Source organism: Heptranchias perlo, chromosome 9, assembly GCF_035084215.1.
Source record: "Heptranchias perlo isolate sHepPer1 chromosome 9, sHepPer1.hap1, whole genome shotgun sequence".
NCBI lineage: Eukaryota > Metazoa > Chordata > Chondrichthyes > Hexanchiformes > Hexanchidae > Heptranchias > Heptranchias perlo.
The window spans coordinates 26,801,696-26,816,645 of NC_090333.1; the positions used below are offsets into that span (position 1 = coordinate 26,801,696).

At 41.9% G+C, this 14,950-nt stretch overlaps 1 protein-coding gene across 1 annotated transcript in view; it reads right to left on the bottom strand.

The window, feature by feature from the left end:
* Positions 1-14,950, bottom strand: part of ttc4 (tetratricopeptide repeat domain 4) — a 21,763-nt gene continuing 6,813 nt past the window's right edge. The window contains exons 2-10 of the mRNA XM_067990057.1: positions 8,119-8,236; positions 7,395-7,556; positions 6,522-6,599; positions 5,655-5,779; positions 5,123-5,209; positions 4,481-4,704; positions 3,834-3,918; positions 2,418-2,500; positions 1-1,687 (exon numbers count right to left, since the gene is read on the bottom strand). Of these exons, the coding sequence (XP_067846158.1) occupies positions 1,588-1,687; positions 2,418-2,500; positions 3,834-3,918; positions 4,481-4,704; positions 5,123-5,209; positions 5,655-5,779; positions 6,522-6,599; positions 7,395-7,556; positions 8,119-8,236 (1,062 nt within the window). The 3' untranslated portion in view covers positions 1-1,587. The remainder of the gene's footprint in view (positions 1,688-2,417; positions 2,501-3,833; positions 3,919-4,480; positions 4,705-5,122; positions 5,210-5,654; positions 5,780-6,521; positions 6,600-7,394; positions 7,557-8,118; positions 8,237-14,950) is intronic.

Here is a 14,950-nt window from a genome sequence, read left to right on the forward strand (position 1 = left end):
TCCTTGCATCACAGTTTTATTACCAGTTCATTTTTGTCTCTATTCAGCTGCAGTCACTGAATAGATTTTTAAATAACTAGTCTCTTACCTATTTTATACACAATCTTGAACATCAGTCTCTGGGTTCTGGGAATGGTCAGAAATTTGTGATTTATGTAACTAGGCCCGTTTAATTAAACAGTTGCTTGGTACCTGATTACCAACTGCACTCTGCCTGGTCAGCCAATTGCTTATTTTCCCATAACATTTTATACATTCAGCGGGAGCTGGGTGTGAAATGTTAGGAGAACCTGTTGTTACACAGCAGCACCATGAAGTAACGTGTTGGAGTTCCAGCATACTTTGCTGTGGAATGGTAGTGTGCAGATTACTCAAAGATGCCGAGCAGAAGTTATGCAATTTCTTCACCCAGGGCAAAAGGAGGGGAAGGGAAGAGATTCAACCGTTCCTCTTGTACACCTCGAAGCAAGTTGTACACTGACCCTAGCAGCAACCTGGGAGATAACTGGCCCTCTACGGGATGGTGCAGGTGAAGCTAATAGAAGACTGCCATGATCCCCAAGGGATGCCAGGGCAGGTTAGGTGCTGTATAGTCCAGGTGGAGTTACTCAAACCCACCAGTCAGTCCATAGGTACAAGCAGCCCATTTTAAGCCTTTTCACATCAAATCTGATGGGAGTTTTTTTTATCTGCAGTTAGAAGTCACAATGTTTAAATTGGATAGAGAGAAACTATTTCCACTGGTTGGGGATTATAGGAATAGGGGGCACAGTCTAAAAATTAGAGCCAGACCTTCCAGGAGCGAGATTAGAAAACATTTCTACACACAAAGGGTGGTAGAAGTTTGGAAAACTCTTCCGCAAACGGCAATTGATACTAGCTCAATTGCTAAATTTAAATCTGAGATAGATAGTTTTTTGGCAACCAAAGGTATTAAGGGATATGGGCCAAAGGCAGGTATATGGAGTTAGATCACAGATCAGCCATGATCTTATCAAATGGCGGAGCAGGCACGAGGGGCTGAATGGCCTACTCCTGTTCCTATGTTTTCAAAAGCAGTATCTTTTTACAGTGTCAGCTTAGCTCAGTTAGTAGCACTCTTCCCTCCAGGTCAGAATGTTGACAGGTTAAGTCCCGTTGCTGGATTTAAGAATATAATCTAGGCTGGCACTCCTGTGCAGCACTGAGGAATTACAGCATTGTCAGGGAGGCGTTAAATGAAGGTCCAAGCTACTTGTTGTGGAGGCTGAGGTGGACATTAAAGATCCTAAGGCACTATTTGAAGAGCAGGGAGTTTGCCATGTGTCCTAGCGAACATTCCTTCCTCAACCAAAGCTATTATAATCAGATTAACTGGTCATCCATTATTGTTTGTGGAATTTTGCTATGCACAAAATGGTTGCTACACTTGCATATAGTTCCAACATTTTTGAGAGATGTGATCGGGTCTATTTTTCCCCATTTCTGTGTAGAGTTTTCAAATGCCAATCATAATCATGGGGAATTTGTCTTTTTATGTATTTGCTTGGTATTCCAAAGACATCCGGTTACCGCTGTTGATTATGTGCAAATATGGATTTAGACAACTCAATTTACTTGAAGTTTCTTTCCGGATAGAAAGTCTCTAGAGAATGATGAACCTCTAACCAGAATTATGATTCTTGGATTGCCAGCCTTCACAACGTATCTAGAGACAAAAAAGGTTCAATGAAGCATGAATTGATAAACAACAACCATCTTGATGGAATGGAAGGATCAATATTCCAAATATAGAAAGTCTTAACTGATTTATAAATATAAAGTACAACAAATAGCAGGCACGATGAACTGTTTGGTGTCACCAGGCATTGGCAGGCAAGTCTAATCTTCACCCTTTTCAATGGTTTGAGTTTAGGTGAATACTGAGCTCGGAGAACTCTTCTCCACTGTTCTATTTTCTCCTTGTCAACACTGAGCATCCCTTGGTCTTGTTTAACAGGGCTTAGGTGCGTAGTAAAACTCCCTCCTCTCTGGCACAATTCATCTCAACCCCAACTTCGGGAGTATTCCACTGCATGAGTGTGATATTTCCCATTGTACATCTGCCATCCATATTGCCTGAGTGAGAGCTTCAATTTATTACAAGGAGTTTTGAAATTGTGGACTTAGACTTTAGGTAATAGGACTGATATTGTCCAGATTCGCTTCACTTGAGACCCTTAGACCAAAAGCATGTTTTTAGCAACAAGTCCATGAGATTAAAAGGGCAATGCTCTAACTGACTATGCAACCCAACCCCTTCAATGATTTTGCAATATTGATTTGAGCGCAAGCTACTTTATACAAAAATATGGTACTGCTACACCTAACAAAGACAAAGGGAGAGCAGGCAATGAAAGCAGCAAACAACTGGTTAAAAGAACATTCACTCTGCTCACCTGGCATGACTCAGCACCTGCTGCAGTGTGCACATGGGGTCCACCTGGAACAGATCCCCTCCCTGCTCATCTTCAAAATACAGCTGTTGACAAAAAAAAAGTATTCTGAGCATCAGAGAACAATTGATCAACAAAAAGGATTTCAATTACATTTTTAATATTCCTCTCAAACATCTCAGTCTGCCCTCCCTTGGTTACTTCAGCAGAGCAGAATGAAGCATTAGAAGCTTATAGATTCCACAATAGAAAAGCAGACATTTTATAGTGGGTAACCAGTCCCCACATGCATGCACAGTAGTCTTTCTCTTCACAAACCCGCAACACAAGTTAAACTGACTTCTGCAGAATAATAAAGAAATGGAATCATGTCTTTACTAGAATGGATTCTGACTTCATTACTGACCCACAGAGATCAATTCAACTCCCTGAAATACAGAGACTATTATGTGGAAATTTTAACATATTCAGCAAGTTGTGATCAGCCTCCCAAATGAAAATAAAAATTCAGAGGTAAAGATTTACATTGCATGCTGCATGATTGTTTTAAATATGTAATTCAAGTGCAGCTCCATTCAGAGCTTCATTACCTACCAAACTGTGGGGTGAAATGTTAGTGTCTACCAAGTGAGCGCAAGACTAGAATCTTTAAAGATGTGAATCCCATGTTCCTTGATGTGCTCTTTTACAGCACTATTTCAGATACATGCACCCTATTTTGCTTTACTCTAAAATAGAGTTGTAACAGAATGTCCCCTGTCTACCTCACATTTCCCGAAGTGACATGTGCAGCCTACATTACTGTTTAACTCATCAATCTGGTCTCCTCAACGACTGTGCAAGTACCAACCAGACCAACACATGGTTGCGGGCAGCAAACTCTTACATGCAAATATACTTGATACAACAAAGTTTCCTTGGCACCAAAGAATATCGAGTGAGGGCTGTAGTCATTTACAAATTCCATTTCAGAGACTCACTTTTAGGGCCATCGCTCATTGTGGTTGCTTCATGCAGGTACAGGTTCCTTGGCTGTATTCACAAATGTGTGGATGACTTTGTCATCTTAAACCTGAATTTGTTTTTTCCGTTTTTTTAAACAGAGACATTATGGCAAATTCTGGGAGCCCTGTGTCAAACTGGAACTTGTGATCGTAAAGTTGCCGGTGAAGATAACCACGGGTCAACCGGGACAAAAAGCTTTCTGTTCTAACTCAGTAATTAAAGGAAATACGATGTTGTTTTTTTTTTCTAGTTTGGATTATTTTGTAAAGAGCATTAGAATTGAGGAAAACTAATATGGTGAGGGAGGTTGCTAACATTTGTGGCGTTTTTATTCAAGAATAGTTCCGCCCTAATCGGAGCCACTTTCTCGCTCTCCAATCAGGGCAGCATTCTTAAACACAATTCAAGTCATACCTCCAAATTATTGGGCTCATATTTTTTTTCTGCATCCCAGGGGGGAACATTCTCACCAAAAATCACTGATAAATGATCAATAAACCTGCAAAGAAGCACAGCCAAAGTTAATTCTCTATAAGGCAAAATTCTTTGCCTTCCTTAACACGAAAAAAAAATTACATTAATGATTCAGTATAATGATTCTAGGTGGCAGAATCAGTCAGCACATTGTCCTTTCACCTCGTGATCCGGGTTCAAATCCTTTGGAAAGTGTCTGCTACTAAACTGTCTTGATCCAATTTCACAGTATAAAAACAAGGACAGAGGAAGATTGCAAAATGCCAGTATATGCAGATATCTCCAGAATGCAGGGACTGAGACACAAGTTTGTACAAAAAGTTCTCCGTTAGCTAAGGTGGAAAATAATTTAGATGTAGTTGTTGCTCATTCGTTGAAAGTTTCCAGTCAGTATGTAGCTCTCATCAACATAACAATCAAATATCAGCCCACATCACAAGAACATTTGACTACAAACCGAAACAAATTGTTCTAGACTTGCTTAGGTCACTAGTGAAACACTGCGTACAGTTTTGGGTACCCTACCTTCAAAAGGATATTGATATCAATTGCCTAAAACTGAAAGGTATCTTTCTTTTAATATTTACCGGGTATTTTCGTGAAACGCTGAGATGAAGTCCATTTGTTCATATTCGGGGTACAGAAACAGTACAGGCCAATTTAAGTTGCCATTTTCATCCAAGTGCACTACGATGCCGTTCTCAGAGTTTATACCATCAAACAACAGTGCCTTTAATACCCTGTCATCTTCCTCATCATCAGAGTTTTGACTAGACAACTCCTGAGGCTGAAATAACTTGATCTTCCTTTCCTACAAGAGACAACAAAGGAAACTAAAGCAAAGCACAGGAAGTATGGAAAATGCTTGCTTGCATCACCTAGCACCAAGGACAAGCTAATCCCTTATCCTCGAAGAATGGCCACCATAAGATATTCACCTATACTCTGGAATGGGGCACCACGTGACAATCATCCATCCCCTGGAGATAGGCCCGTGGGGAGTGCAGAGTAAATACTTTTAAAATAGAGTTCATGAAAAATCATTTTTTACTCCCTAGCAGAGTTTTTTTTTTAAATGTAATGTTCTTTCTGTAAGTCAGTCTCCATATACCATCGCCAAGCCAAGAGACCAGGTTTCTAGAAACGTACCCATCTCCAGTCAGATCGTGAGAAATACTCAACTAATTTGAGTGACATGCCCATTTTCTCCATTATTACACATTCCCCACCTTGATGGCATTCAGTAAAGCCTCTGTTTGCACACGTTCCTTCTTCTCCTTTAACTTTTCCTTCCTTAGATTACGCTCTTCAACACGCTACAAAAAAAATTACATTAATAATTCAGTATGAGACTAGGTGGCATAATCATTCAGAACATTCTCCTTTCAAGTCTTTGACCTCAGTTCCGCTCCTGTTCAAAATGATGGCATTAAAAGCCACCTACTCTCTGCTTGCTGTGAGGGCTTTAAGTACAATGTGTTTGGACAGGCTCAACCCAGCTCCTAGAGATCACAGGATCATAGCACAAACCAGTCTCTGAGATTACAATGCAATGCCAGGCACCATAGTAGTTTATCAGTTGCCACTCTCCACAGCAACAAAGCTCTTCTCCGCCTTGTACAACCACTCTGACCATCACTTCCCTGCAACGTACACACATCATAGTCACAGTTGACTATACCTCCTGTATTCAGTACACACAATGCAATCATTGACTGTACCTCCCACATTCAGTATATAACATGTAGTCATTAACCGTACTTTCTGTTTATCAGCTTTGGCTCTCAGTTCAATGAGTTGCTTCTCTTTGGGTTCAACCTGGAGGCCCTCGTCACACCATGCTATTGCCTTGCTGTAATTTTTCAGTTCAATGTGGCAAAGGACACCTGTCAAAAACCACAATAAAAAGTTAAGACTTCAACCAGTTAATGCCAGTGGAGAACCCAGTTCCCAAAACATTATTCACTAATCAAAAAGTCACAGTGAAACATTAGCTTAGTAACACATTTCTGTTTCATAATATTGTACTACTTTTAATGTTAGATGGTCACCAGAACATGACCTCTGGGGCAAGTATTGATTCTTAGCAGTGCCCCATTAATTATTTATTACAATAAACAGCTGCAAAAAATGGGGGAGGGGCGGGAAGGGAAGGCTCGCGATCAATCAGCACAAACATTGATTCTGCACAATGTTGTTTTGTCTGAACATCTCATTTTTTGACTATAACCTTCTGTTAAGAACAAAAAAATCAAATAGTGGAGCACAACATTGCTAAATTAACAATTGCATATGTGTATCTCAGAGCAGCACAAATTGTTGGGAATTCCAAGATACTGTCATGGAGTTTGAGTTCACTCTGGTGCCCTGCCTTTGGAGTTCCTCATGTCACCTGTGCTGCTGCTGAAATGAAAAGGGAAATATGAAAAAGGAAATTGGAAAAGCACCTCCAAACCTTCTGTGTGGACTTACTCGAAGCTAGGGAAAAGGGAGGAAAAGAACAAAGAGGCTTCATTGCTCCTAGTGGAGTCACAAAACAACTCTAGGAGCAACCAGGGAACAGAGCACCCTTCCCCTTGGAAGGGAGGGGAGGAAAAATAAAACATAGAACTGTTTCTGCAGTCTTACCTCTAATTATTGCTTTCAGATGATTTGGTTTCAGTTTCCGAGCTGCAATAACATCATTTAATGCAGAACGATTATTACCTGGATATCAAATATCAAAGCAGAGAGTAAGAGAAACAATTTTACTTTTCTGTTCAACATTTATATAGTGCCTTTAATGTAGTAAAACGTCCCAGGGCGCTTCAGAGAAGCGTTATCAAACAAAATTTCATCACATTTTCATTTCCGCACCAAACAGTTGGCTTTACTTGAGTGCAATGGCAAGTGGAAGAAAACACCACTTTACTATAGATACCATTTTTTTTCTTTCTTGAGTTATGGCCTATAACTGTTTTTCAAGACTTGATCTGGATGGTAGTGCTACGGTAACACTTTTAAAATGAATATCGTGCCTTACCTCAGAACCAACCCAACTATATATTGTGACATTTCTATTAAACACACCAGCCGTCCTTACGGCCCCCAAGTAAGATTACTGGTTTTATGAAGAAAAAGGGGCTGAAGGGATATGGGAACAGAGTGAGTAAATGTTCTTAGAACTATTTGCTTGCATTGAGGTAAACGCCAACACAGACTGGTTGGGCTGAATGGCCTGTTTCGGTGTTGTAACTTCTATGTATTTCTATGGTTTTAATACCAGTGGTGAATTGTGATTACTTTTATATTGTAAACTCCAATCCATAAGGAATAGGATTCAGGCAGCCCCAAACTCAATTCACTTAAGATGCTTACATCTAAGAGACACACAACTTTTATCCCATTGTTCTGACCTAGATTCAATCCTAAATCCTCGATACTGATTTTCTAAAGAATCACAACACCAAACTCCACCCCATTTCCACAATCTTAGAGCTGACAAGTACCAACTAGCCATACCCAAGTAAAATTGTGCTGCAGCTCTGTTCGTATGGAGTATGGCATTCAACTCGGAGTCACTGCATTTCCTCTTCAGCCCCTCTGTATAGGAGATGATAGCTTTCTTATAATTCTTTTCCTTGAAGTAATGATTCCCTTCATTCTTGTATGTTTTTGCAAGCTCTGGAAAATGTCATTTAAAAAAAAGTGTAAATCTATAAATATTTTGCAATTACCATCCAACCTGTTTTTTTAAAAATCTGGCTCATCATTTAATCTTGCATGGAGGCCCATAAGGGTTTTCAAAAGGAGTTAATTTGTAAATTGGTGGTTTGCAGCATTACACTGGGAGAGGTAGACTTAAGATTCTCCCCAGTGATTTCCCCATAAACAATCAGTTTCAGTGATTCCAACATTGACTACATCAAGGAATAAAACTTCATTTAAAAGTTTAATTAGTAATAATTTCACAAGAGTATCTTTTTTCTTTGTAATCTTGTGAAAATAAACATCGAATCCGGCTAAAAGACTGCAGTTTAGAGAATTCATCACATTACCAGCTATCAGTTTTACACACGATAACACTGAATACCCTGCCAATAACAGAAAATTACATTCCTTGAACTACACCATTTTCTCTGATGAAGGAATCTGAGTGGAGACAGTCAGTTGTGGGCAAAATGAAAATTTGCAATTTAGAGGGGGTTTTGCTTTAAATGTTTTTGCTTGAAGTTAATTCCAGTACCTTCTGGAGATTGATCCTCATCATACAATATTGTCTGGATGCAAGCAAGTTCTGGATGCTCCAAAGGATCAAGTTCTTCTGGTGCCTTTTTCATAAAGATTGGAATCTTGTCAAACTCCTAGACAGGAAAAGCAAATAAGCATATGGTCAGCATGAACTGACCCCTTTCCACCTCAGTTTGTTGCCATTGATTTATTTCTTTGGCTCCTGGTTGCTTCCTGGCAACATAAGACTAGAGGGGGGAAATGTCTCTCCTTTAATGATCTGATAAAGTGCTGGACTATAACTTGGTGTTGTAAAATTGTTTACAATTGATAAAGTGAGGTTTCTTCCTCAAGACAAAGGCAGACTTTTTGTCCTGCATCAACAATGGAAAATTTCTGTAATTTATATTACATTGTTTTGAAATAACTTGATTTAACCAAAATTTAAAATGGACATTCTCTGGTGTAATGAATTGGATAGCCAGGAGGTGAAGGATAGAATACAAGAGCCTGGTCTTCAGTTGCTTCCAAGCCTTTATTCACAGAGCTCCACATTACCCACCGTGCATCCCCTAGATAAGCTCTCATTTAAATGGATACAAGAGCGTCCCCAATTGATACGCACCACCTGAATACAATTAACACTAATTGATATAAATCGTATGGATACAATTAACATCTGGCAAGTCTACAGTGGACCGAAGACATTGGCTTTGGTTGTCCTGATGTTTAACTGGAAGAAATTGTGTCTCATTCAAGACTGGATGTCAGACAAGCTGTCTGACAACAGAGAGACAATGGAGGGGACGTGAGGTGGAGAGGTAAAACTAGGTGTTGTCAGCATACATGTCAAAGCTGACCCCATGTCAGCGGATGATGTCACCAAATGGTAGCATGCAGATGGAGTAAGAGTAGGGGGGCAAATATAGATCCTTGGGGGGACTCCAGAGGTAACGGTCCGGGACAGGAAGAGATACCAATGCTGGAGATGTTCCGGCTACAATTATATAGGCGAAAGTGGGGCCAAGAGTGGGACCAAGCAAGGGCAGTGCCACTCAGGTGCGGTATGGAAGGAGGACAGTGTGGTCCACCATTTAAAAAGGCTGCTGAAAGGTCATGAGAACACGGAGAGAAAATGCACAATGGTAAAAGTCAAAGACGATGTCATTTGTGACATTGATTCAGTGCTGTAACAGAGATGGAAAACTGATTGAGGAGATTCAAACATGGAGTAGCAGGAAAGATGGGCATGGATTTCAGAGGTGACAATAAGTTCAGACTTATTTTGGAGAGGAATGGGTGGTTGGAGACGAGGCAGTCATTTGCAAGGACAGAGGGGTTAAGGGTAGGTTTTCGGAGGGGGGGTGGGGGGGGGAACGTTGACGGTGGTTTTGAAAGGGAGGGGGAAACAATACTTGAGCACAGGGAACCATTTACAATGTCAGCTAGCATGGGGGCAAGGAAAGAAAGTTAGATGGTCAGCAGTTTAGTGGGAATGGGGTCACAGAAACAGGATGTGGGTCCGGTATAAGTGGTAGCACCTCGTCTCTGAGTCAGAAGGTTGAGGGTTCAAATCCCATTCCAGGGACTTGAGCTCAAAATCTAGGCTGACAATCCAGTGCAGTAACCAGGGAGTGCTGCACTGTCAGAGGTGCCTTCTTTTGGATGAGACATTAAACCGAGGCCCCGTCTGTCCTATCAGGTGGATGTAAAAGGTCGCATGGCACTATTTCAAAGAAGAGCATGGGCGTTCTCCTTTGAGTCCTGGCCAATATTTATCCCTCAACCAACAACTAAAAACAGATGATCTGGTCATTATCACCTTGCTGTTTGTGGGACCTTGCTGGGCGCGAATTGGCTGTAAAGCGTTTTGGGACATCCTGAGGTGGTGCTATATATAAATGCATGTCTTTCTTTCTTTTTACATGGAGAAGGTGAGCTCAGGGAAAGCATGATGGGAGATAGGAGAGAAGCTAGAGAATGACGTGGGTTCAGGGATAGGACAAGGGGGGGATGGGTACGGGAAGCAACAGAGGATGTTGAACAATGATCCCAGACTTAGTAACGAAGTCGTCCATGAGTTGCTCAGACTTGTTGGAGGTGAGGGGACGGGAGAGGGATTTGAGGGGGAATGGGAGGGGGATTTGAGGGGACACTTGGCATTGGAGAAAAGAAATGGGGGGGGGTGTTCTTTGCTCTCCAGGATGATCCTGGATCAATGGGCAGTTTTGGCAGAGGTCGTTGAAGCCTGATAACACGATATGGGCCAGCCAGATCTGGTGATAGTATCTGGCGCACGAGTTTGGCATTCTATCAAGTCTGCACCCCTTGGACTTGAGGGAACGTAGATGAGAAGGAGTAAAGGTTTTATTGGAGACAAGGTCATCAAAGGTGGAGGTGAAGGAATGGATGAACAGTTCAACGGCTACAGAAGTACTGTGGCGATTGGAAGGCCCAAGGCTAGCTAGCAGCTGGCAGTTGTAAGTGTTTTAAGAATACATGGGCATCCTCTACAAAATAATAAGGCTTCAAAATTGAAATTATGTTTAAGATTTGCAGGAGTAACATTCCTGCAATTAACAACATTAACAAGTCAAAGAAAACATCACAGGCTCCTACCCAAGAATGGATAAGAAGTGAAGCTCCCAGCATCTGAACAATCAGCTCAGAGGTGCCCACCCTTCCCCCGTTGAATGATGTAACTAATGTCACATTTCAGCTTTCAAATCTTGAAGAAACAATCACCTGAACTCAATTATAATCCACCACCCCCTCCACTCCAAGGGGATGGGTGCAATTGGTTCAGTTAGTAGGATTTTCACTCTGGATTAGAAAATTGTGGGTGTGAGTTGCACATCAAGACTTGAATGCAGAAACCAGGTTGAAATTCCAGTGCAGGATTGAGGGAAGGCTACATTGTTGGAGGGGCTGTTCTTAAATGAGACATTAAACTAAGGGCCTGTCTACTAGTCAAGCGAACATTAAAGATCCCATGGCATTATTCGAAGATCAGAGTTCTGACCAACATCGTTCCTCAACTATAAGGATATAAGGAATAGCAGGAGTAGGCCATTCGGCCCCTCGAGCCTGTTCCGACATTCAATAAGATCATGGCTGATCTTTAACCTCAACTCCACTTTCCCACCCGATCCCCATGTCCCTCAATTCCCTTACGAATCCAAAAATCTATCTATCTCAGCCTTGTTAAGTTACACTCAGTCCCTTCATCTAGGTCATTAATATAGATTGTAAATAGCTGAGGCCCAAGCACTGATCCTTGCAATACCCCACCAGTAACAGCCTGCCAACCTGAAAATGACCCGTTTATTCCTACTCTCTGTTTTCTGTCCATTAACCAATCCTCTATCCATGCCAATATATAACCCCCCAACCCCACGAGCCCTTATCTTGTGTAACAACCTTTCGTGTGGCACTTTATCGTGGATAACACGTTCAGTGAGGTGGTCACACCGCAGGTAAAGATTACGCAGGCAGAAAGGAAATGGGTGACTGCCAGGCAGAGTAAAAGGACTAGGCAGGTAGAGCAGGAGTCCCCTGGGGCCATCTCCCTATCAAACAGATATTCTGCTTTAGATACTGTTGGGGGAGATGGCTTATCAAGAGCCAAGTTCGTGGCACCACGGGTGGATCTGCTGCACAGGAGGGGAGGAAGAAGAGTGGCAGGGCTATAGTGATAGGGGATTCAATTGTAAGGGGAACATATAGGCGATTCTGGGGCTGCAAACGTGACTCCAGGATGGTATGTTGCCTCCCTGGTGCTAGGGTCAAGGATGTCACGGAGCGGCTGCAGGACATTCTGGAGGGGGAGGGTGAACTGCCAGTAGTCGTGGTCCATATCGGTACCAACGACATAGGTTAAAAAAAGGGATGAGGTCCTGCAAGGTGAATTTAAGGAGTTAGGAGATAAATTAAAAAGCAGGACTTCAAAGGTAGTGATCTCAGGATTACTACCAGTGCCACGTGCTAGTGAGTATATGAACAGGAGAATAGACCAGGTGAATGCGTGGCTGCAGGGATAGTGTAGGAGGGAGGGATTTAGATTCCTGGGACATTGGGACCGGTTCTGGGGAAGGTGGGACCTGTACAAGCGGGGCGGGTTACAGCCGGGCAGGACCGGGACCTATGTCCTCGCGGGGGTGTTTGTTACTGCTGTTGGGGAAGGTTTAAACTAGAGTGGCAGGGGGATGGGAACCTGAGCAGGGAGACAGAGGAAGGGGAAACAAGAATAGAAACAAAAGACAGAAAGGGAAGGAGCAATAGTGGAAGGCAGAGAAAACAAGGGTGAAAAACAAATAGGGCTATAGTGCAAAATAAAACTAAGATGACTTGCAATCTTAAAAAGACAAGTCTAAAGGCATTGTGTCTTAATGCACGGAGCATTCGCAATAAGGTAGATGAACTAACAGCGCCAATAGATATTAACGGTTACGATATAGTTGTGATTACGGAGACATAGCTGCATGGTGACCAAGGATGGGAACTGAACATCCAGGGGTATTCAATATTTAGGAAGGACAGGCAAAAAGGGAAAGGAGGTGGGGTAGCGCTGCTAGTAAAGGAGGAAATCAATGCAATAGTGAGGAAGGATATTGGCTTGGAAAATCACGATGTGGAATCTGTATGGGTGGAGCTAAGAAACACCAAGGGGCAGAAAACGTTGGTGGGGGTTGTCTATAGGCCCCCAAACAGTAGTGGAGATGTAGGGGAGGGCATTAAACAGGAAATTAGAGACAAATGCAAGAAGGGTACAACTATAATCATGGGTGACTTTAATCTACATATAAATTGGTCAAACCAAATTAGCAATAAAACTGTGGGGAGGGGGGAATTCCTGGAGTGTGTATGCGATGGTTTTCTAGACCAATACGTTGAGGAACCAACTAGAGAACAGGTGATCCTAGACTGGGTATTGTGCAATGAGAAAGGATTAATTAACAATCTTGTTGTGTGGGGTCCCTTAGGGAAGAGTGACCATAACATGATAGAAATCCTCATTAAGATGGAGAGTGAAGTAGTTGAATCCAAAACTAGGGTCCTGAATCTAAATAAAGGAAGTTACGAAAGTATGAGGTGCCAGTTGGCTATGCTAGATTGGGGAACTTTACTAAAAGGGATGACAGTGGATAGGCAATGGCTAATATTTAAAGAACATGTGCAGGAATTACAACAATTATTCATTCCTCTCTGGCGCAAAAATAAAACAGGAAAGGTGGCTCAACTGTGCCTTACAAAAGAAATTAGGGATAGTATTAGATCCAAAGAGGAGACATATAAAATTGCCAGAAAAAGCAGCAAGCCTGAGGATTGGGAGTAGTTCAGAATTCAGCAAAGGAGGACAAAGAGATTGATTAAGAGGGGAAAAAATAGAGTATGAAAGTAAACTAGCAGGGAACATAAAAACTGACTGTAAAAGCTTCTATAAATATGTCAAGAGAAAAAGATTAGTGAAGACAAATGTAGGTCCCTTACAGTCAGAAATGGGGGAAATTATAATGGGGAACAAAGAAATGGCAGAACAATTAAACACATACTTTGCTTCTGTCTTCACAAAGGAGGACACAAATAACCTCCCAGAAATGTTAGGGAACCAAGGGTCTAGTGAGATGGAAGAACTGAAGGAAACCAGTATTAGTAAAAAAAAATAGTGCTAGGATAATTAATGGGGCTAAAGGCTGACAAATCCCCAGGGCCTGATAATCTACATCCCAGAGTACTAAAGGAAGTGGCCCTGGAAATAGTGGATGCATTGGTGATCATCTTCCAAAATTCTATAAACTCCGGAACACTTCCTACAGATTGGAGGGTCGCAAATGTAACCCCACTATTTAAAAAAGGAGGGAGAGAAAAAACAGGGAATTACAGACCCGTTAGCTTAACATCAGTAGTGGGGGAAATGCTAGAGTCTATTATAAAAGATGTGATATCAGAACACTTGGAGGGCATTAACGGGATTGGACAAAGTCAGCATGGGTTTATGAAAGGGAAATCATGCTTAACAAATCTACTGGAGTTTTTTTGAGGATGTAACTAGTAGAATAGATAGGGGCAAACCAGTGGATGTGGTGTACTTGGATTTTCAGAAGGCTTTTAATAAGGTCCCACACAAGTGGTTAGTGTGCCAAAATTAAAGCACATGGGATTGGGGGGAATATACTAGCATGGATTGAGAATTGGTTGACAGACAGGAAACAGAGAGTAGGAATAAACAGGTCTTTTTCCGGGTGGCAGGCAGTGACTAGTGGGGTACCACAGGGATCAGTGCTTGGGCCCCAGCTATTCACAATATATATCAATGATTTGGATGAGGGAACTAAATGTAACATTTCCAAGTCTGCAGACGACACAAAGCTGGGGTGGAATGTGAGCTGTGAGTAGGATGCAAAGAGGCTCCAATGTGATTTAGACAAGTTGGGTGAGTGGGCAAGAACATGGCAGATACAGTATAACATGGATAAATGTGAGGTTATCCATTTTGGTTGTTAGAACAGAAAGGCAATTATCTGAATGGTGATAGATTGGGAAAAGGGGAGGTGCAACGAGACCTGGGTGTCCTTGTACACCAGTCGCTGAAAGCGAGCATTCAGGTGCATCAAGCTGTTAGGAAGGCAAATGGTATGTTGGCCTTCATTGCAAGAGGATTTGACTACAGGAGTAGGGATGTCTTACTGCAGTTATACAGGGTCTTGGTGAGACCACATCTGGAATATTGTGTACAGTTTTGGTCTCCTTATCTGAGGAAGGATGTCTTTGCCATGGAGGGAGTGCAACAAAGGTTTACCAGACTGATTCCTGGGATGGCAGGACTGACGTATGAGGAGAGATTGGGT